The sequence below is a fragment of the Rattus norvegicus genome, chromosome 20, assembly GCF_021556685.1.
Source record: "Rattus norvegicus strain SHRSP/BbbUtx chromosome 20, alternate assembly SHRSP_T2T, whole genome shotgun sequence".
Classification (NCBI taxonomy): Eukaryota; Metazoa; Chordata; class Mammalia; order Rodentia; family Muridae; genus Rattus; species Rattus norvegicus.
Window position 1 is genome coordinate 687,252 of NC_141553.1, and position 24,083 is coordinate 711,334.

At 37.8% G+C, this 24,083-nt stretch overlaps 1 protein-coding gene across 1 annotated transcript; it reads right to left on the reverse strand.

Annotated features, from left to right (window-relative positions):
* Positions 1-21,507: 21,507 nt before the first annotated feature.
* Positions 21,508-22,479, reverse strand: Or14j5 (olfactory receptor family 14 subfamily J member 5). The gene is given in 1 exon segment (NM_001000274.1): positions 21,508-22,479. A coding segment is annotated over 1 exon segment (972 nt).
* Between the last annotated feature and the right edge of the window lie 1,604 nt (positions 22,480-24,083).

Consider the following 24,083-nt stretch of genomic DNA (forward strand, 5'->3'; position numbering starts at 1 on the left):
TATTATATAATATATAATGTATAGTTATTCTATAGTATATAATATATACTGTATAGTTTATAATGTACAGTATACAAGGTAAAATGTATAATATATAATGGATAAAACAGAAATTTTACATAAATGTTCTATTTTCTCTATTCCAGCAGCTAATGTTTAAGAAATTGCAGTTTATCAAGCTTGAAAACTTGATAAATATACTTTCAATGGGGCAAATCTTCAGGAAGAAACAGTTCTTCTGTGATCAAGCTTAGAATTCTTTATACTTAGGTAGTAGTAAGAGGTGAGTACAAGCATCAACAACTCATCTTTATTATCATTGAGTATTGTTCAGGTGATATTGGAATATTGTTCAGGTGAATATTGGACAGGTGATACACATTTTCTTCTTAGCAAACAATGTGCTCATTACCATAGAAGCTACATACAGTGGTGCTAAGACCCTAATCATTAGAGCATCCTACTGTTTTTCTTTTTTTTTTTAAAAGAGGAGAACCAAGCCCAGAACTTTGAACTTTCTCAGAAAGCACTCTAATCTTATTCTATTTTTACAGGACATTGTTTTTTAAGTATGCAACAAAACTTACATTTTCAAGAAAATATGTGTCATTTTCCAATTTGGTGTCTAACTTGATGACCTGGTACATAGTTTGTATCAAAACACAATACAAAACAAAACAATTAAACCTGAAAAAAAACTGCTTTTGAGTTGTATGAGTGTATGTGTGTGTGTTTGGGGTATGTGTGTACACGTGCCTGCTTGCGTCTGAGTAAATCATCTTGTAGAACTGGTTTTTGTGAGAATTCTGAATCCTTAGATTAAAACAGTTCCTCCCTGGAATAGACATTTAGTGCTTATCTCTTCTGAAATAGTGCAGACTCAGGCTGCCTTCCTCTCACTCCTTTTTTAGAATAAACTCAATATCTGAGTATTTTATTTCTACAGTTTTCCCTGATAAAGGCCTGTTTTAAAGTTGTAATAAAGCACTGTCCTCCAGCTTTTCCCTAATTCAAACATGGGGGTCAACGGCTTCTGTTCATTGGTTGGGTGTAAATATCTGCACCTGCTTGTTGGGTCTTTCAGAGGTCAGTCATAGTAGGTCCCTTTTGTGGGTGCTCCATAGCCTTAGTAATGGTGTCAGGCCTTGGAGTCTGCCCTTGAGCTGGATTCATCTTTGGGCCTGTTGCTGGACCTTCTTTTCCTCAGCCTCTTCTCTATTTCCATCCCTGCAGTTCTTTCAGACAGGAACAATTATGGGTCAGAGTTTTGACTGTAGGATGGCAACCCATCCCTCACTTGATGTCCTGTCTTTCTCCTAGAGGTGGGCTCTACAAGTTCCCTCTCCCTACTGTAGGTCATTTCATCTAGGGTCCCACCCTTTGAGTCCTGAGAGTCTTTTTACGTCCCAGGTCTCTAGTACATTCTAGAGTGATTTCCCAACCTCCTACTTCCCTAGGTTGCCTCTTTCCATTGTTTCTGTTGGCTCTCAGGATTTCAGTCCTTTTCCCCTACCCAACACCAGATCATGTACTCCTTTCCCCCTGACCTCCATCCTCTTTCCATCCCAAGTCCCTCCCTTTCCCACTTGTGAGGAGGGAGACTCTGTAAGAGGACTAGCAATCTCAATTAACCTGGACCCCGAGATTTCTCAGACACTGAATCACCAACCAGGCAACATACACCAGCTGATATGATGCCCCCAACACATATACAGCAGAGGACTACTGGGTCTGGATTCAGTCAGAGAAGATGCACCTAACCCTCAAGTGACTGTAGGCCTCAGGGAGTTTAGAGGTCTGATAGGGTGGGTGGGATCGGGACATCCTGGTGGAGACAGGGTGTGCAGGGAGGAGATATGAGATGTGGAACAGTTGGAGGGTGGACTGGGAGGGGAATAAAATCTGAAGTGTAGAAATATATAAATAAATAATTCATAAATAAATAAATGAATAAGAAAGAAGATAAAAGATTGTAATAAAGCATCAGTAAATTAAACGTCTTAAAATATACTTAGCTGCTATACTGCAAAAGCTCTTTGCTTTCAATCAGTAAAAACAAATCAGAATTTTAATCTCTTCAGGTTCATCAGATCAAGTGGTTTTCATCAAAGCCACAAACCATATAATATAATGTCAGAAAAATTAAACACTGTAAGGTTGCCTCTAACATTTTCTATATCTCTCATTTCTGCTGTGTTGTAACTGGTAAAATATCAGCAGAATTATTGTTTCTTATTTCTATTTACATTTTTGGCAAACTGGACAAGGAGTTGACAAGAGACTGAGAATCTAAACTCATTCAGCACTGAGTTTTATAAGGCAGAAATTCTGGTAATTTTCAGCAAAATTTGTATTTGATCTACACAAGTGGTTTTATTTTTATTAATCTAAACATTTTAAGATCCACTTTATAGGAAGAAATTATGTGTCAAATATTTTTAGAACAGAACTGAAATGTGAAATTCAAACAGTAGTCTTTTAGATATGCACCAAAATTATTTAGCCAAAGATATAAATATCAAGACAAGTCATGAATGTATTTGGGGAAAATACAGTTTTTTGTTTGTTTTGTGTTGTTTTTAGAACATGTAACTCCCAAAGCTTTATCTCTACTGCTTATCTCAGTCAGCATTCTAAAAATAGTTTTCCTGATTTCTGAGTTATATAAACACATTACATATCAACATTTCCTGTTGATGCTTCTCTTGCAAATTATCTTAAAACTTTCACATGGATCATGTATGTAGTTTTTATTAATTTACTCTTTTTCAGTAAGGTGAGATTCCTTCTTCCTTGATTGAATTATACCTTTGCTGTTTCAACCTTCATTTAAAGAGTAATTTACTTCAAGAATTTATAGAATAACTTCCCTACATTTGTCCTTTAATATTGGAAAACTCACTTCAGGATTTCTTGGTGTGTAGACATCTATTCAAATTGATCACTATCTGTGACGTTATTTTTCTTCAACTATAGAGTTTTAAAATATGCCATTGAAGACAGATTATTATTATTATTATTATTATTATTATTTTTTCTTTGAGAGGTGGAGCTTTCAAAGTAGAAGCCAAACTGAATGACAGATGTGCCTCATTTTCTCTATTCTTTTGTCATGTGGCACTTGGATCCATTGAAATGGTCACCCAGTGGCCAGGTGATTTGGTGAGGCTGGGGTTTTATTGCCAGTTCAGTGGTTCCTAAAGTAGCAGATCTGAGACACTACCTGGGAAGAGGTTTCAATCTAGAGAGCAGAGCCTCAACACTTAGCAATTCTGGTTCACAGGGTCACAGTGACACCCAGAAGGCTGTACACTTACCAGGCTCCTTATTGTTGCTGTTGGTATGAGCATCACGTAGTAATCCACTTTTAGTTAAAGTTCTTATTTGGGAACACTGTGAGATGGTTTTGAACATATGTTCCGTACCTAATAGACGAATCATGAAAATTCATATATTTCAGTGTAAAAGTTTGAATTTACAAATATATCACAACTATTTCTGTACTCCTTACCCAAAGAGATGAAGTGTGCAACACTTCAGTGTCCTACAGCAACATATACACATACCCCAGAGCAATGCCAGCTAGTGATATAGACATGTAAGAGAAAGTAGCATTAGTTCAGAAACATTACCTTAAAATAATTTCTGCAATGCTTCCAACCAAGTCCTTATTCAGGGTTATCGCCGTATGTATGCAGCTTTATGCTTCTTTTTAATTTTTCTTCTTGCTTCTTTGTGAGTTTTTTTTTGTTGTTTCTTTGTTTGTTTAATCTCCCTCCTACCAATATCTTCTCTGTCTCAGCTCAGCTTCCCCTACTTGAATTTCAAATGTCTTCCCTTCTCAGTCTGTTGACTCAATTCACTTACAATTGCCTCTATTTTTCACTCCGTTCATTTTCTTTTCCTCTCCTCTCTACTAAATCTTCTTTTTTTCTATATAAACAGTCTTCTCGGACTCTACTGTCCTGGACCCCACTACTCGCTACTCCTTTGCCCTACCACTCTCTCTTTCTCTCAGCCTCTTCTGGCTTTTTATGCCCTGCCACCCCATTCCCAGAAGTCCAAGAGCCAATTGACACTGTAATTGGATCATTAAATAACATGGCTCGTAAAATATTTCATACTACATAGGATGCCAATATAAAATTGATGATAGTCAAAATTGATGATAGTCAAAAAGAAGTTTTATGAAACTGAGTAAAAGGCTTGCAGTATGGAAGCCAGTACTGCTGTATACTCATCAACACTTATCTCTTTTTCTTCATTGTATTAATAGAGCACATGTCCCAACCCACCTTTCAACATAGCTGGGTATCCTCCTTATTTAAATCTTGTCGAATGTAGGTAGAAGTGAAACACCTACTTCCAGTCAGGACTCACAGAGATCTTGTGTAATTTTTATTTAACCACCAGACACACAACTGTTGTTTAAGCAAAAGATTGCATACATATATATTTGGCCCGTGAAAATAAAAGTCACTAGTGCACAAGTATTTAGTTTGCTTGTTTTTAATAGCCTGTAGATAGAAAAAAAATCTAAATTTTAGTTAATGCGTAACACATTATGTATAGTGCATCTGTATTACAGCATACCACTCAAAAACAGGAAGAGAAAGGTTTATGTACACACATGTGAACAGTGGCAAGTAACAAAAAGTCAACATCAGAAGTTCACATGATGTATAACTATGTATTTATAATTCCTGAAATAGCAATGTTCTGAAGATGGAGAAACTATCTTTGATTGTTAAGGACTGTAATGTAGTAGGGAAGAAAGGTGACTATAACTATATATGTGGTAAAACCACAGATATGCCTGTGGTGATAAAATAGTTGTATCTCAACTGAGGTGGCAGCTGTATTGCTGCATACATGTAACGATCTGTACTAATTAGCAATTTCTGAGACTCTAGAATAATTATAAAATTTAAATAAAAATGATTCTACCGAACATTCTCATTTTCAGTTCATATTTCTCCATGTGCTAGCTGAACAGGGAGGACGCCGTAAACACAATAATGGAAACAATCTACCCTTTCATAACGGTATACTGCACAATTTTAGACATCACTGTTTTCAACAGTAGATAAACTCTGAAAAACGATAATAGATATTTCTTTCTCCTGAGTCCTGTGCTGGTTAAATTTTGTCAGTTTATCTCAAGTTAGGATCATCTGGAAAGAGGAAAACTCAACTGAGAAAATGCTTCCATTATGTTGGTCTGTAATTTTAGTCTGCGGATGCAAGTTCTTGATTAATGATTGGTGTGGAATTGCACAGTCCTCTGTGGATGGAGCCACTCCTGGACAAGTGTTTCTGGGTTGTATAAGAAAGCAAGCTCGACAAGCCCTGGAGAGGAAGCATCACTTCTCCATGACTTATGCTTCAGTTTCTCCTTCCAGATTCCTGCCTTGAGCCTTTTCACTAATTTCTGGCTAAACATTCATCACCTATCACAGCTCTACAGGTGAATGGAGAGTTAAAACCCATAACTAAGTTATTAGTGAAGTTTTTTTATAGATAAATCCAGTCAATATTTTATGTTCTGCCCTAGCACCTATAATAAATCTTTGTTTCCTTTTAATGAATGTAATGGAAATGACATATGAATCATACACATACATACACATGTATTTTTGCTTGTCAGAGAGAGAGGGGAGGAGGAGAAGGAGGAGGAGGAGGAGGAGGAGAGGGGGGTCGCGGGGGAGAGAGAGAGGGAGAGAGCAAGGGAGAGAGCGAGAGTGAGAGCGAGAGAGAGCGAGAGAGAGCGAGAGAGAGCGAGAGAGAGAGAGCGAGAGAGAGAGAGAGAGAGAGAGAGAGAGAGAGAGAGAAGGAGGGATGGAGAGATACAGAAACAAAGACAGAGAAACAAAGGGAAGTGGGGTATATAATAGAGTTTGAGCAACCCTAAGGTGGTTTAGAGATTTCTAGAAAAAGAAATCTCTGTGTAGTGAAATAGTGGTCAAAGATACCAGAAGCTGAAAACATAAAGGTTTTTTTAAAATCTAAGTAGGACAGTATGAAAATACTTTGAGATAGTATTGTAAAATTAAAGAATTGTGGATGAAATTATAGAACTAAAATTTAATTCAAGGTAAATGACAGAGACAATGCAGTACTGAAAATTATTAGGCTCTGGCAAATCAGATCGAAGCAAACAAATAAATTGAGCGTAAATACCACATATGAAAGAATAATTTTATAAGGCAAAAAGATGCAAAACAAATAAAACTTTCCTTAAAACATTAAGAATCCTGGCAATTTGAGGTAGAAAAATTGTGAAAGTCCTCCCATATTTAATAACTACAAGTAGAGAAATACACTTAAATAAGCTAATGCTGACTGGTCAACTGTTTTCTCAATTGTCATCCTTGGACAACTTGTAGCTCTGTTTCTACTGAGTGTAAACTTTCTTCCTGTCTTGTAGAAGGAAGGCTTACTTGAATAAAACTAAAGTTATTGGCTCTGTAACTGGATATGTTAGTTTTGTCTTTGACATGGAGGGTAATCTAAATATTCCTATAAGCCTTAAGGAAATAGAACCAGTCATTAAATCCTCCAAATCAAAAAACACCATACGGTTTTAATGGAAAATTATAGCAGATCTTCAAACAAGAGCTAATACTAATAGGTCTCAAAATATTCCACAAAAGAGAAACAGAAGGAATACCATAATTAGTCTGATACCTAAACCACATAAAGACCCAAAATAGAAAGACATGGCACATTCCTAAGTATAATAAATATAATATACACAAAGTCAGTAGGTAATATTAAGTTAAATGGACAGGAACTTAAAGCAATTCCACTAAAATTGAGGACAAGAAAATAGTATCCATGCTCCCTGTAATATTTCAATATAGTACATAAAGTTCTACCAGAAGCAATAAGGGAGGAGTCAAAATATCACTATTCACAGAAGATATGATAGTATACATAAGTGATTCCAAAACCTCTACCAAAGAAGTCCTATAGTGGATAAACACCTTGAGCAAAGTGGATGGATAGAAAAGTAACCCAAAGAAAATACTAGCCCTTCGTTATTCACATGAAAAACTGGTTGAGGCAGACATCCTGAGATTGCAGGACAGACTGCCACCTCTGTACACCTCTGCCCATATCGTTGGTCCAAGGGGAAACTGCACAGTGCCTCTGGACACAGGAATATAGGAACAGACAGCCTCCAGTACCTCTAGTTCTGGTCTGGGCGCACCCTGCAAACAGCTCCTTGCATCCAAATACCATGGGGGAGAGATCTGGACCCACAGAAGTGTGAATAGTCCTGAGAAGTCAGGGGAGAATACCCTCTGCCTACAGTCCAGACCCAAGAGGGAATCACATAGAGCAAACAGTGCCCACTGAATGCAAGGACCTACGAGCAATCAGGGGCAGGACACTTTGATTCCTGCCTGCGCTTACAGCTTGAAGAGACTCTCCAAAAGCGCTGATATACCTGAAATCACAGCACCTGTTCTCATAAAAGGCTGAGCGAAAACAGGAAAACAGTTACACAGGAGTGCTGACACAGAGACCTACATCAGGGTCAAGTTACTCTCAGAAACAGCAAGACAAGCAAACACCAGAGACAACCCAATGGCTAGAGGCAAGCAGAGGAATCTAAGCAACAGAAACCAAGACTACTTGGCATCATCAGAACCCAGTTCTACCACCTAAAAAATACTGGATATCCAAACGCATGAGAAAAGCAAGATTTAGATTTAAAATCATATTTTTTGATAATGATGGAGGACGTTAAGAAGGACATAAAAAACTCCCTTAGAGAAATGCAAGAAAAGACAAGTAAACAAGTAGAAGCCATTAGAGAGGAAACACAAAATTCCCTGAAAGAATTACAGGAAAACACAACCAAATAGGTGAAGGAATTTAAAATGGATATCGAAACAATAAAGAAAGCATAAAGAGAGACAACCCTGGATATCGAAAAGCAAAGGAAGAGACAAGGAGCCATAGATACAAGCATCATCAACAGAATACAAGAGATACCAGAGAGAATGTCAGGGGCAGAAGATACCATAGAAAACATCGACACAACTGTCAAAGATAATGTAAAACGCAAAAAACTCCTGGCCCAAAACATACAGGAAATCCAGGACACAATGAGAAGACCAAACCTAAGGATAATAGATACAGAAAAGAGTGAAGATGCCAAATTAAAGGGGCAGTAAATTTCTTCAACAAAATCATAGAAGAAAATATCCCTAACCTAAAGAGATGCCAGTAAACATACAGTCTATAGAAATCCATATAGATTGAACCAGAAAGAAATTCCTCCCATCACATAATAGTTAAAACACTAAATGCACAAAACAGAAAGAATATTAAAAGCAGTAAGGGAAAAAGGTCAAGTGACATATAAAGGCAGACTTATAAGAATTACACCAGACTTCTCACCAGAGACTATGAGAGCCAGAAGATCATGGACAGATGTCATACAGACCCTAAGAGAACACAAATGCCAGCTCAAGTTACTTTATCCTGAAAAACTCTTAATTAACATAGATGGAGAAACCGAGGTAATCCATTGCAAAAAAAATTTACACAATATCTTTCTACAAGTCCAGCCCTACAAAGGATAACAGATGGAAAACTCCAACACAAGGAGTTGAAACTATACCATACAGAAAGCAAGAATATAATTTCTTTGCAATGAAACCAAAAGAGAGACAAAGAAACATAATTCTCCCTCTAACAATGAAAATAACAGGAAGTGACAATAATTATTCCTTAATTTCTCGCAACATCAACGGACTCAATTCCCCAATAAAAAGACAAAGACTAATAGACTAGATACATAAGTGGACCCAGCATTTTGCTGCATGCAGGAAACACACCTCAGAGACAAAGACAAACACTACATCAGAGTAATGGTGGGAAAAGAAGTTTCCAAGCAAATGGCCCGAAGGAACAAGCTGGAGTTGCCATTCTAATATCAAATAAAATTGACTTTCGACCAAAACTCATTAAAAAAAACCACTTCATATCCATCAAAGGAATAATCCACCAAGATGAACTCAATCCTAAGTATCTATGCTTCGAATGCAAGGGCACCTAAATTCATAAAAGAAACTTTACTAAAGCTCAAAGCACACATTGTTCCTCACATGATAATAGTAGGAGATTTCAACACACCGCTCTCATCAATGGACAGATCATGGAAACAGAAATTAAACAAAAACATAGGGAAACTAAGAGAAGTTATGAAACAAATGGATTTAACAGATATTTATAGAACATTCCACCCTAAATCAAAAGGATATACATTCTTTTTGGCACCTCTTGGAACCTTCTCCAAAACTGACCATATAATCGGTCACAAAACAGGCCTCAACAGATAAATTCCATGTATCCTATCAGATCCCCATGGGCTAAGACTGGTCTCCAATAACAACAATAATGACAGAAAGTCCACGTATACATGGAAATTGAACAATGCTCTACTCATTGACAACTTGGTCAAGGAAGAAATAAAGAATGAAAGTAAATACTTATTAGCATTTAATGAAAATGAAGATACAACATTCCCAAAATTATGGGACACAATGAAAGCGGTACTAAGAAGAAAACTCATAGCTGAGTGCCTGCAAAAACAAACAAGATACAGCATATATCAGCAGTTGACAGCACACCTTAAAGTTCAAGAAAAAAAAAAAAAGAAACAAATAAACCCAAGAAGAGTGGAAGGCAGGAAATAATAAAAGTCAGGGCTGAAATCAACCTTTTAGAAATGAAAAGGACTATTCAAAGAATCAACAAAATGAGTAGCTGGTTCTTTGAGAAAATCAACAAGATAGATAAATCCTTACCCAGACTAACCAGAGACCACAGAGAGTTCATCCAAATTAACAAAATCAGAAATGAAAAGGGAGACATAACAGCAGAATCTGAAGAAATTAAATAAATCATCAGATCCAACTACAAAAGCCTACATTCAACAAAACTGGAAAATCTGGAGGAAATGTATGCTTTTCTAGATAGATTCCAGGTACCAAAGTTAAATCAGGAACAAATAAACCATCTAAACAACCTCATAACTTCTAAAGAAATAGAAGCAGTTATTAAAAGCCTCTCAACCAAAAGAGCCCAGTTCCAGATGGGTTCAGTGCAGAATTCTATCAGACCTTCATAGAAGACCTCATACCAATACTGTCCAAACTATTCCACAAAATAGAAACAGAGAGACCACTACCAAATTCCTTCTATGAAGCCACAATTACTCTTTTTTTTAATATCGAGACGACACAAAGATCCAACAAAGAAAGAGAATTTCACACCAATTTCCCACATGAATATTGACACAAAAATACTCAATAATATTCTTGCAAACCAAATCCAAGAACACATCAAAACAATCATCCATCATGATCAAGTAGGCTTCATCCCAGGGATGCAGGTATCGTTTAATATATGAAAATCCATCAATGTAATCCACTATATAACAAAGTCGAAGGTAAGACCCATATGATCATTTCATTAGATGCTGAGAAAGCATTTGACAAAATTCAACACCCCTTCATGATAAAAGTCCTGTAAAGATCAGGAATTCAAGTATATATATATATAAACATAGTAAAGGCAATATACAGGAAACCGGTAGCTAACATCAAACTAAATGGAGAGAAACTTGAAGCAATCCCAGTAAAATCAGGGACTAGACAAGGCTGCCCACTCTCTCCCTACTTATTCAATATAGTACTCAAAGTCCTAGCCAGAGCAGTCAGTCAGTGAAAGGAGGTCAAAGGGATACAAATTGGAAGGGAAGAAATCAAAATGTCACTACTTGCAGATGATATGATAGTATACTTAAGTGATCCCAAAAGTTCCACCAGAGAACTCTGTAACCTGATAAACATCGTGTCGGGGTATAAAATTAACTTAAACAAATCAGTAGCCTTCCTCTACTCAAAGGATAAACAGGCTGATAAAGAAATTACAGCAATGACACCCTTTACAATAGTCCCAAATAATATAAAATACCTCGGTGTGACTCTAACCAAGCAAGTGAAAGATTTGTATAACAAGAACACTTCAAGTCTCTGAAGAAAGAAATTGAGGGAGATCTCAGAAGATGGAAAAATCTTCCATGCTCATGGATTGGCAGGATTAATATAGCAAAGATGGCCATTTTAACTAAAGCAATTTACAGATTCAATGCAATCCCCATCAAAATTTCTAATCAGTTCTTTATAGAGATAGGATAAACAATTTGCAAATTCATTTGGAACAACAAAAAACCCAGGATAGCAAAAATTATACTCAGTAATAAAACAACTAATAGGGGAAATCACCATCCCTGACTTCAAGCAGTATTGCAGAGCTATAGTCATAAAAACTCTATGATATTGATACAGAGACAAGCAGATAGATCAGTGGAACAGAATTAAAGACCCAGAAATGAACCCACACACCTAAAGACACTTGATCTTTGACAAAAGAGCTAAAACCATCTAATGGAAGAAAGATAGCACTTTCAACAGATGGTGTTGGTTCAACTGGAGGTCAGCATGTAGAACAATGCAAATCGATCCATTCTTTTTTTTTTTCCCTCCATCTTTATTAACTTGGGTATTTCTTATTTACATTTCAATTATTATTCCCTTTCCAGGTTTCCTGGCGAACATCCCCCTAACCTCTTCCTCTCCCCTTATATATCAGTGTTCCCCTCCCTCTCCTCCCCCCATTATCGCCCTCCCTCAACAATCACGTTCACTAGGTGTTCAGTCTTGGCAGGACCAAGGGCTTCCCCTTCCACTGGTGCTCTTACTAGGCTATTCATTGCAATCTATGAGGTTGGAGCCCAGGGTCAGTCCATGTATAGTCTTTGGGTAGTGGCTTAGTCCCTGGAAGCTCTGGTTGCTTGGCATTGTTGTTCATATGGGGTCTTGAGCCTCTTCAAGCTCTTTTAGTCCTTTCTCTGATTCCTTCAACGGGGGTCCCGTTCTCAGTTCAATGGTTTGCTGCTGGCATTCACCTATATGTTTGCTGTATTCTGGCTGTGTCTCTCAGGAGAGATCTACATCCGGTTTCTGTCATCCTGTAATTTTTTGCTTCATCCATCTCATCTAGTTTGGTGGCTGTATATGTATGGGCCATATGTGGGGCAAGCTCTGAATGTTTCTTCTGCCTCTGTTCTACACTTTGCCTACCTGTTCCCTCCCAAGGGTATTCTTGTTCCCCTTTTAAAGAAGGAGTCAAGCATTTGCATTTGGTCATCCTTCTTGAGTTTCATGTGTTCTGTGCATCTAGGGTAATTCGAGTCTTTGGGCTAATATCCACTTATCAATGAGTGCATACCATGTGTGTTTTTCCGTGATTGCGTGGGTAGTATTGGCAGTCTCTCTTGCCCTACATCCTCAGGAGTGCCCATCTGTCTGGGTTGTGAGCTCTCTCTCGCTCTCATGGGTTCTGGGAGCAGGGAGCTGTGGGCCGGGATCAGCGAGGTTCGGGCCCCAGCTAGAAACCGAAAGTGCTTGGTCCCCAAGGAATTTTGCCTTTGTGAGTCCTGAGTCCACCAGGCAGGTCACTTGGAGCAGAAAAGTTGGTCTTACCTCTGGTCTCAGGCCTTGAATCGCTTCTCAGATCTGGGTTTCAGCTCTCTGTGAGGACAGCAACCAGAAGGGCCTGCCCTTCCTTTGCTCGGGACCCTGTGCACAGTGGGCCAGGATGGTGCTAGGCGCTTTTCTCTAGTGTCAGAAATGTGGGCAAAGAGTAGTCTCCACTGGCTTCCCAGGCATGTCTGCCCCTCTGAAGGTCTCAAATCGATTCGTTCTTATCACCATGTACAAAGCTTAAGTCCAAGTGTATCAAGGACCTCCACATCAAACCAGATATACTCAACGTAATAGAACAAAAAGTGGGGAAGAGTCTTGAGCACATGGGCACTGGGGAACATTTCCTGATCAAAACCCCATTGGCTTATGCTCTAAGATCAAGAATTGCCAAATGATACCTCATAAAACTGTAAAGCTTATGTAAGGCAAAAGATACTCTCATTAGGACAAAATGGCAACCAACAGATTAGGAAAAGATCTTTACCAACCCTACACCTGATAGAGGGCTAATATCTAAAATATTTAAAAAACTCAAGAAGGTTGTCTTCAGAGAGCCAAATAACCCTATTAAATACGGGGTTCAGAACTAAACAAAACATTCTCAGCTTAGGATTATCGAATGGCCAAAAAGTTCCTAAAGAAATGTTCAACATCCTTAGTAATCTGGGAAATACAAATCAAAACAACCCTGAGATTCTACCTCACACCTGTCAGAATGGCTAAGATAAAAAACATTCAGATGACAGCAGATGCTGGAGAAGATGAGAAAGAGGAACACTCCTCCATTGTTGGTGGGATTGCAAACTGGTACAACGACTCTCGAAATCAGTCTGGATGCTCCTCAGAAAATTGATCATTCCACTACCTGAGGACTCACCTATACCAGTCTTGGGCATATACCCAAAAGATTCTCCAACATACAACAAAGAAACATGCTCCACTATGTTCATAGCAGCTTTATTTATAATAGCCAGAAGCTGAAAAATACCCAGATGTCCTTCAATAGAGGAATAGAGTAAAAATGTGGTACATCTATACAATGGAGTACTACTCAGCTATCACAAACAATGATTTCATGCAATTCATAGGCAAATGGAATGAACTAGAAAATATCATGAGTGAGGTAAATCAATCACAGAAAAACACACTTGGTATGTACTCATTGATAAGTGAATATTAGCTAAAAATCTCCAATTAGCCAAGATGCAATCCACAGACCACAGGAAACTCAAGAAGAAGGATAACCAAAATTCGGATACCCCCACTCCTTCTTAAAAGCTGGAAAATATTCATAAGAGGGGATATGGAAGCAAAGTTTAGAGCAGCGACTCAAGGATAGGCTATTCAGAGCCTGACACATATGTGGCCCATATATATACAGCCACCAAAACTAGATAAGATTGATGAAGCTAGAAAATGCATGCTGAATGTGACTGGATATAGATCTCTCCTGAGAGATACATCCAGAGCATGTCCAATACAGTGGTCAATGCTAGCACCAAACCACCGAACTGAGAACAGGACCCCCTTGGGGGAAATTAGAGGAAGGATTTAAAGAATTGAAGGAGCTTGCAACCCCATAAAAACAATGCCAACCAACCAGAGCTTCCAGGGACTAAACCACTAGTGAAAGACTATTCATGCACTGACCCAGGGCTCCAACTGCATATGGAGCAGGGAATAGCCTTCTTGTGGCACCAGTGGAATGGGTAGCCCTTGGTCCTGCCAAGGTTGAACCCCAAGTGCAAGTGAATATGGGGGGCAACAGCAAGAAGGATGTATGGGGAGGAATACCTGTATGGGGGAGAGTGTGTAGAGAGGATGGGGGCTTATTGACAGGAAATATGGAAGTGGAATAACATTTAAATGTAAGTAAAGAAATATATCTAATATAAAAATTTAGAAAAGCACAAATCTAAAATTGTATAAAAAATATCAGTCAGATTTCATTTAAATCCTCAGAATACACAACTATGATCAATAATTCTTAGTAAATCATATCAGGAGGTTAAGAGCAAAACTGGGTATCAGAAATCAATCACCACCAGTCTAGCCTCATTTCCAGTATAGCCATTTTTCTTGAACCCTGACCTTAAAAAGCCCATGCCGGTAAAATCAATACCAGTAGTAGAAACATCTTAACCTAGCTTCACTAACAATTGTATTTTTCCAAATGCTTTCTAACGGTCATAGTCATTGATGACAATTTTATATCTGTAAGTTGTTTTCTAGGGTGATGACTGAAGCATTAATCTGCTCCAGCTACAATGCTTAAGAGAAATCACGTATTATGATTGAAAGTGCCAATGATACTGCCCAGTGAAGGATTGGAAATCCCCTTAAAATTTTCATACACTTCTTTGATTAAGAAAGATAAGAAGGGGTCTGGAGAGATGGCTCATCCGTTAAGAGCACTGACTGCCCTTCCAGAGATCCTGAGTTCAAATCCAAGCAACCATATGGCCTCTCTCTTGTATCTGAAGACAGCTACAATGTACTTATATATAATAAGTAAATAAATCTTTAAAAAAGAAAGATAAGAGGGCAAGAGGCAGAACAAATCTCTGTAATAGCCTGAAGTCTTCAGTACTCATGGTCCTTGGGGACATGCCTCACCAAGATGCAGGCATCATGGCTCTGCTGATAAGTGTGCTGCATTCTAGAAGTTCTACAGCAGTTTGTTATTCTGCATTCATTGACCTTGGCAATATTCCATGACAAAATCAACTTTTGACAATGTTTTTACCTTGGATAGAATGTCAAATACCATACTTAATAGAGAGGGAGAAAGCGGGCAGCTTTGTCTTTTCCCTGATTTCAGTGGATTTGCTTTACATTTCTCTCCATTTAACTTGATTTTGTCTACTGGTTTTCTATATATTGCTTCAAATATGTTTACGTAAGTGTCTTGTATACCTGATCTCTCTCACACTTTTAAAACGAGGGAGTGTTAGATTTCTTCGAAGGCTTTTTCAGAATGAATGAGATGATCATATAAATTTTTTCTTTCAGTTTTGTTATATGGTTGATTATGTTGATGAATTTTAAGATATTGAACCATCCCTGCATCCCACAAGAAATAAATAATTACGTAGCAACACAAAAAGAACAAAAGAAAGAAGACACTGGTGCATACTCTCTGTCTCTCTGTCTCTCTGTCTCTCTCTCTCTCTCAAAATAAAAAACAAACAAATGAACAAAAACCCTACTACCAACATCAAAATAACATGAACATAATTCATTCCTCATTAATATCTTTAAATGGGAATTGACTTTATTCCACAACAAAAAAAGAAAGGCTAACATAATGAAAGTAAAAACAGGATCCATCATTCTGTTGCATGCAAGAAACATACTTCAGCATGAAAGGTAGACATGACCCGAGATTAAAGCCCTGGAAAAAGTTTTCCAAATAAAAAACCCACGAACAAGTTGAGTAGCCTTTCTAATTTCTAATTATGTTGGCTTTCAACTGAAAATAATCAAAAGAGACGGGGAAGGACACTTCATATGCATCAGGGAAAAAATCCACCAAAATGACATGTCAATTCTGAACATCTATGCTCCAAAGACAAAGGCAGCCACATTTGCAAGAAAAACATTGCTGAAGCTTAAGTATCATATTGAACCCCACACACTAATAGTGAAAGGTATCAACATCCCACTCTCACCAATGGACAGGGCATTAAGACAAAAACTAAGAAGTGATTTAAGTAACAGAAGTTTTGAACCAAATAGAACAGAATATATTGAATACTACACACACACACACACACACACACACACACACACACACATACACACGCACACAAGAATGTACTTTCTTCTTAGCATGTCATCCAACATGATCTAGTAATTTTCACTCCCAAGGATACAGGAGTTGTTCAATATATGAAAATCCATCAATGTAACTCACCATATAAACAAACTGAAAGAAGAAAACCCACATCATCGTCTCATTAGATACTGAAAAAGATTTGACAAAATTCAGCACTCCTTCATGTTAAAAATCTTGAAGATATCAGGATGTAAGGCACATACCTAAACACAAGTAAGGCAATATACAGCAGGCCAACAGTCAACATCAACTTAAAAGAGAAACTTGAAGCAATTACACCAAACTGAAGGACAAGACAAGGCTGTCCACTCTCCCCATATCTTTTCAACATACATAAAGTTCTAAGTAGAGCAATGAGACAACCAAAGGAGATCAAGGGGATACATATTTGAAATGAAGAAGTCAATGTATTGCTATTCACAGATGATAAGTAAAGGTTATATAAGTGACTCCAAAATTCAACCTACAGCTAAGAACCTACAGAGAACTGCTAAAGCTAAAAATCACCTTCAGCTAAGAGTATGGATACAAACCCAACTCAAAATAATCAGTAGCCCTCCTTTATACAAATAACTAATGGGCTGAGGAAAAAATAATCTTCACAATAGCCCCCCAAAATATAAAATAACTTGGTGTAACTCTAACCAACCACGAACAGACTTGTACGATAAGAACTTCAAGTCTCTAAAGAAAGAAATTTGAGGAAGATATCAGGAGGTGTAGAGATTCCATTCTCATGAATTGGTAGGATTAACATAGTAAGAATGGCCATCTTACTGTCAGGCATGACATGGTTGCCAGTGACCTTGCATGACAGTTTTGGCTTTGGGATCAAGGTCAAAGTGACATGCATTTCTGGCTATCTAGTGTACAGATGGTTGCTTTTTCTTGAATGCTTGACTGATTTGCCTTTTTATATATCACAGTAGTTCTCAAATATAATTTTGGTAAAACTTTCTGGGAAAGGGCTTGGGCTAGAAAAGTAAAGGGCTTTGATATTTAGAAGAAGAAAGTGTTGCAGCCCTAGCTATTCAAAGAGTCAACTCAGACATAATGGGACAAGGGGTTCTGGATATGGATCCTGAATGCCTTAATTGTTCTCTGTGAAATTTTAACCAACTTATGATGATTAAATTGTATAAGGAAATATTTGAAGTAGGAAATGTTTTTGACAAATGTGAAATTTTAGTAGTTAGGACCATTGAATATCGCAAGGAAAAGTAACACTGGGCCTGGATCACTAAGGACATAGATGTCCATAAATATTAAAAGAAATAAGATGGAGGAAAGAAATAGCTTAGTCTATGGGACTAGTGAGTAGTGATAAGAGCCTGAAGGAGGGGAGATACCAATTAATGGAAAATTTGATAAAGAAATATTGTTGGGGAAAACTCTTTCTGGAATCTCCATCTCCAATTACATAAAAACCAGTTATTCTAATTATGAGTTATAAGCTGAGATTGGTCAGATAAACAGTATACTTAACTAGTTTTAAGACACCTTGCTATTTATGCTGTCTCCTGGCCACATTGCTCTCATTCATCATGACTTCCTTCTCCTCCTCAATCCTCTTTCCATCCCCTCTCATCTTCTGCCTTTCTATCTACTAACCCTCTCAAATCTCCAGTCCTATCTTTCCCTTTTACTGCCCAATAACAGACTCAAGCCTTCATCGGCCAGTTAAAATATAGACAACATTCACATGAGAGCATGTAAATATGTGATCTACTTCTACTCAGGGGCAACCTCTTTTGAGGAAGCAGAATTAACATCAGAATACAAACAGTATCAGGACAACCCACAGCAGAAACCTGAAAGATATGTGTTTAAAAAAAGTAAAAAGGATGAGTTGAAGAACTGAACCCAGCAAAGGGCTTCTTAGATTAGTGAATTGCCCCTTTGGAAAGAATAGAACATATTGATTTGCCTGGATTTGCCTGCCTAAAGAATTTAAGATAGATGTTCTTGGAGACAGAATTTGGGCTTGTGAGGAACCCCTGGGAGAAGCTGTAAGAGAAAGTAAGATAGCATTTGGAAAAAAAAAAAAAAGATAGCATTTGGAAAAGAGTTTGTAAAGCATTGTAGAAATGGATACATGGATGAGCTTAATACAGAGATTTTGCAACTAGAAAAAAAATCACCCCAAGAGAGGAAACAAGACCCAGAAAAACAAATATCGTATGAATTCACCTATAAATGGCATAAACTATTAGAAAAATGATATTCAAACTGCAATCCACTGACTCAGAGGATATTGGAAAAGAAGAGGTCTATAAGGGGAATGCATGGATCTCCCTAGAATGGGAAAATAGAATAGATTCTATGGATGAATTGGGGTGACTGAGGACAGGAGTAGTGGAATAGGTGGGCATGTAACATCAGACATATTAGAGGACATGTCAGGTTAGTGTAGAAACTTAGTGCACTAGAAACTTCCTAGAGTCTAGAGTGTGAGCTTGCCAGGACTCATTCTAATGGAGAATACTCTGACAAGGTAATCCTTTGCAGTTAGACAGGACATCAGTGGCAGGAAAGGGGTACATTCAGTTGAGTTGTTATCTGAGTAGGTCAAATGGACATCCCCAAGGGAGCCAGGCAATTGATAGGACAAAGAGTATAAAACCTGGGGTGAGGAGATCTTGACCAAGCTTTCTTTTATGTTATGTTAGATTCTAAAAAGGAATACCATCTTCTACAATACTTTCATGAGGGGAATGGAAGAACTCTATAAGGTAAGCAGAAACTATCTTACAATGGAACACACACAGGAGGATTCTAATCAAACAGTTCTGCAACAAGGGGAACTCAGGGTATCTCCAGAACATTCCTTTCAAAGGCTACAGTGTCCTTGGAACTGATAACCACAGCCACATGTGGGAAGAAGTATGATATTCTCAGAATATGAAACAACCCCTGCCGAAGGCTCTGGGTGTTGACCATTTCCAGCTTTCCTAGGTGTATTCTAGGTTTTAGAGAAGGAGCTCCATTTTATCCCTTTATCTCAGGGCTTTAGGGAAAGCCCCGAAGTTACTGGCTGTGCCAAGCATGTTCCAACTTCTTCTATGTCATTTTCCATACATGCAGACCTCAGGGAAAGGCTACCTTGATCAGCCATCACACAACAGAAGTGTTTTCTGACCATTTCAAACAGTTATCACCTGGTGTCATCTTGTCCTCGTAGCTTAACTGTGTTTTTCTCCAGAAGAAAACTGAACCTTTCTGGCACACCAGGCCATAATGTTGATTATGATCTTGTAATGCCACATTGAGCAGCTTGCTAGAACTCTCTGATATGGGATTGACCTAATGGCTGTTTGCAAATCAGGGCTATCTCCTTTTTTATGGTTTAGAGCCATATTACTGGACAATTCTGGTGAACAAACATATATTCTAGCATTCCAATCTTTAGGAGGCCTGGTTAGCATAGTACTTACCTGTGGAGTGTTTTACAGGCAGATCTCCCTCAGCTAAATTCTACTTGGTATGACTTACTATCTCCTAATCTAGGCTCCACCCCACAGTTACCTAGCAACAGCTAGTTAGTTGTGCCTGACTCACTATAAAAAAGGGCTGCTTACCCCCTCCTCTCTCTTGCCCTCTTCTCATGTCCTGTCCTCTTGTTCTTGTACCTCTTCTCTCCCTTCTCCCCTCTCTTTGTCCACATGTTCATGGTTGGCCTCTACTCCTCCACTCTCTGTGTATGCTTCATATGCCACTTTCGTTACATTCATTAAAAGGGCACTATGATTTATTATAAGTGATAGGGCAGAAGATCAAGTTTTTTTTTGGTTCTTTTTTTCGGAGCTGGGGACCGAACCCAGGGCCTTGCCCTTCCTAGGCAAGCGCTCTACCACTGAGCTAAATCCCCAACCCCAGAAGATCAAGTATTGACTGATTTTATCTATACAAAACTTCAGTAAAATCTTAGGTATGGGTTTCAACTCTTCATTACCCTGTAGAGCTGTGACAGGTGATAAATGTTTATCTAGATAATTACTCCTAATAGCTATGCATGTAACCTTTCTCTGTTGTAAAGTCCTTATTCAACTTATGAATTTAATTTATTTATAAACTTGTTATGAACTTTGTATCATCTGATCATGTATTCTGAAAGACATATAAGTGCTGAAAACAGAGAGAAGAGACCGTCATCATCATCATCACGATTCATTGTGCTTTTCCCTTTTCTCTTAGAGAACTTTCATAGGAAAGTTTTTACAACTTAGAAATAAGTGGCAAATTCACTTTTCTGAGTGTCCCTGTTTCTTCCTTGGGACTTTAACTAGCAGGCTGAAGTTTAAAGCCCAGCAATTCGTGTGGAAACAGAACAAATCCCTGTTAGAATACAGGTGCTAATTGCCTAACTCAGAGGCTTTTAACCCTCAGAATCAGCAAGAAAGTATTATGTCTTTTTACCAGTTATCATTATTACTATATAAACCAGGCTGGCCTAAAAACATCACAGAGGTCTTCTTCCCTCTGCCTTGTGAGTACTTGGATTGTTATAGAAATGGTTTATTAATAGCTGAAAATTAATAAAAAAGTGAAAATTAATGATACAAGTTAAATAGCTGAGGCTTATTTGTATTTTTAATTACATTGAATACTTGGGTCCCAAGAGAATTACAGTAATTACTTTATATAAATATGCATAGAAATGGCATACTTGTTTGTGTTATTTCATAAATTTTGTATATGGAAAGATAGAGAGTAACATAAACATTTGAAATAGGTGATAAATATTAAAAATATGATCCATTTGGTGAATTTAGCAAGCAGTAACTATTCTTTATGCTTATTATTATGATATTACAATAAACATGATTGCAAACCCAAGTTACAATTGGTGATAAGTTCACATGTGTAATAGTGTGTCAAGAAACTGGAAGAGTTAGGAAAAATTGGGTCTATATTGCTGGAGAATAATCACATATTTTTTAATAACACAAAAACATAAGTAAATTTAATGAAATTGGTTAAAAATCATATTGCAACTTGCTATGCTATAGTTTATAATATATATTTTGTAAAACATATGTTATTATTCTTAACATTACATATCTACCCTATTCAATATATGAAAAACCTTTGTGTCCAGTATTAGCAGGCATGAATAACAGAACAAAAATAATTTTTCCCAATGAATTCCTCACTTAACAGCAACTTCTTTACAGCTCCCTTCAAGGACGCATTTCTCAGGCTATAGATAACAGGGTTGAGGGTTGGGGGTAGAACAGTGTAAAAAATAGAGAGTATGAGGTCTAAAGCAGTTGGTGAGTCTGAGGTTGGCTTTAGATAGGCACAAATGCCTGTTGAGAGAAAAAATGAAACAACAAAGAGATGGGGCAGGCAGGTAGAGAAGACCTTAGATCGACCTTCTGCAGAGGGAATCCTGAGAACTGTAGAGAATATCTGGCCATAGGAGAAGGCAATCCCCACGAAGCAAGCGAAGGCTAATACAGTCATGAAAGTAGACACTCCCAGTACCCCAAAGTAGTCATTAGAGCAAGAGATCTTGAGCAACTGGGGGACATCACAGAAGAACTGGTGAATTATTTTGTCCCCACAGAATCTGATAGAGAGTGTACTTGCTGTGTATAACATTCCTGAGATGCTTCCACTTAACCACACAGCTGCCACAGCCCAAGTGCACTTTCTGGGACCCATGATGACCTCATAGTGCAGTGGGAGGCAGATGGCCACATAGCGGTCATAAGACATCACTGTGAGAATGGCCATTTCACTCCAGGCCAAAGCTGTGAAGAAAAAAACCTGCATCATGCACTGTCCATATGAAATGTAGCCACTTTGTGCCAGTGAACTATAAACATACTGGGGAACTGTGACAGAGAGGGATGAGAGGTCCAGAATGGAAAGGTGCTTCAGAAAGTAATACATTGGAGACTGGAGCTGTGGGTCCAGTGTTGTGATGGTGATAATGATGAAGTTACCTGCTGAGCCCAATAGGTATGTCACCAATAAGAGCAAAGCCTGTAAGATCTGAAGTTCATGGTTGTCAGAGAACCCCTTGAGGAGGAATCCACTCATTGTGGTTATGTTTTTTGCAGTCATTTTGAGAATAAATGTGTGGTAACAGCTAGAAATAAAATTTTTTATGAAATACAATAATATATGTGATATGTATATAATATATAACATAAAACATGTAGTATAGAATAATATATAATATATAACATACAATATATAATTAATATATAACATGTGATATGTAATGTGTAATTAATATATGCCACATAATATGTGATAATGTATAATGTATGATTTTAATGTATAAAACAGAAATTACGTATTAATGTTCTATTTTCTCTATTCCAGTGGTTAATGTTTAAGATAGTGCAATTCATCAAGCTTGAAGACTTGATAAATATACTTAAATGGTATGAAACTTCAGGATAAAACAGTTGTTCTTGATGAAGCTTAGACTTTTTGATACTTAGCTACTACTAAGAGGTGATTACAAGCGTCAACAACTCAGCTTTATTGTCATTGAATATTGTTTAGCTTTCTCTAAAAACATTTCACTTTCCACCAGTGAAACCTATGACTTTCAAATCACAATAAAAATACAATTATGAGATATTGGTTAAAGTTTTCTGTACTGACATTTTGTGTACCTCTGTATTGTAGATGAAAATCTAGCTGTGGATAGGTGATACACATTTCCTTCCTAGAAAACGATCTGCTCATTACCATATAAATTATAGACAGTGCTGCTAAGAGCCCAATCATTAGAGCATCCTACTGTTTTTCTGTCTTTTTTAAGAGGAGAACCAAGCTCAGAGCTTTGAACTTTCTCAGCAAGCACTCTAACCTTATTTCTGTTTTTAAATGACTTTTTTTTAAGTATGCAACAAAACTTAACATTTTCAAGAAAATATGTGTCATAACTTGATGACCTGGTGCACAGTTGGTATCAAAAAACAAAACAAATCAAACCGCACAACATGAAAAAAAACCCCACTTTTCAGTTGTATGACTGTGTGTGTGTGTGTGTGTGTGTGTGTGTGTGTGTGTGTGTTTGGGGGGTGGTGTGTACACATGGTTGCTTGTGTCTGAGTAAATCATCTTGTACAACTGGTTTTTGTGAGAATTCTGAATCTTGACATAAAAAGAGTTCCTCTCTCTTTTAAGCTCAGAGGAATAGCCATCTAGTGCTTATCTCTTCTGAAATAGTGCAGACCCTGGCTGCCTTCCTCACTCTCCTTTTGTAGAATCAACTCAGTGTCTGAGTATTCTATTTCTACAGTTTTCCCTGATAAAGTCTTATTTTAAGATTGTAATAAAGCATTGTCCTACTGCTTTTCCCTAATTCAACCATGGGAGTCAGCAGCTTCTGTTCATTGGTTGGGTGTAAATATCTGCATCTGACTGTTTCACCTGCTCGTTGGGTCTTTCAGGGGACAGTCATGGTAGGTCCCTTTTTGTGGGTGCTCCATAGCCTTAGTAATGATGTCATGCCTTGGGGCCTGCCCTTGAGTTGGATTCCTCTTTGGGTCTGTGGCTGGACCTACTTTTACTCAGGCTCTTCTCTATATTCTGTAGTTCATTCAGACAGTAACAATCATGGGTCAGAGTTTTGACTGTGGGATGGCAACCCATCCCTCACTGGATGTCCTGTCTTTCTCCTAGAGGTGGGCTCTACAACTTCCCTCTCC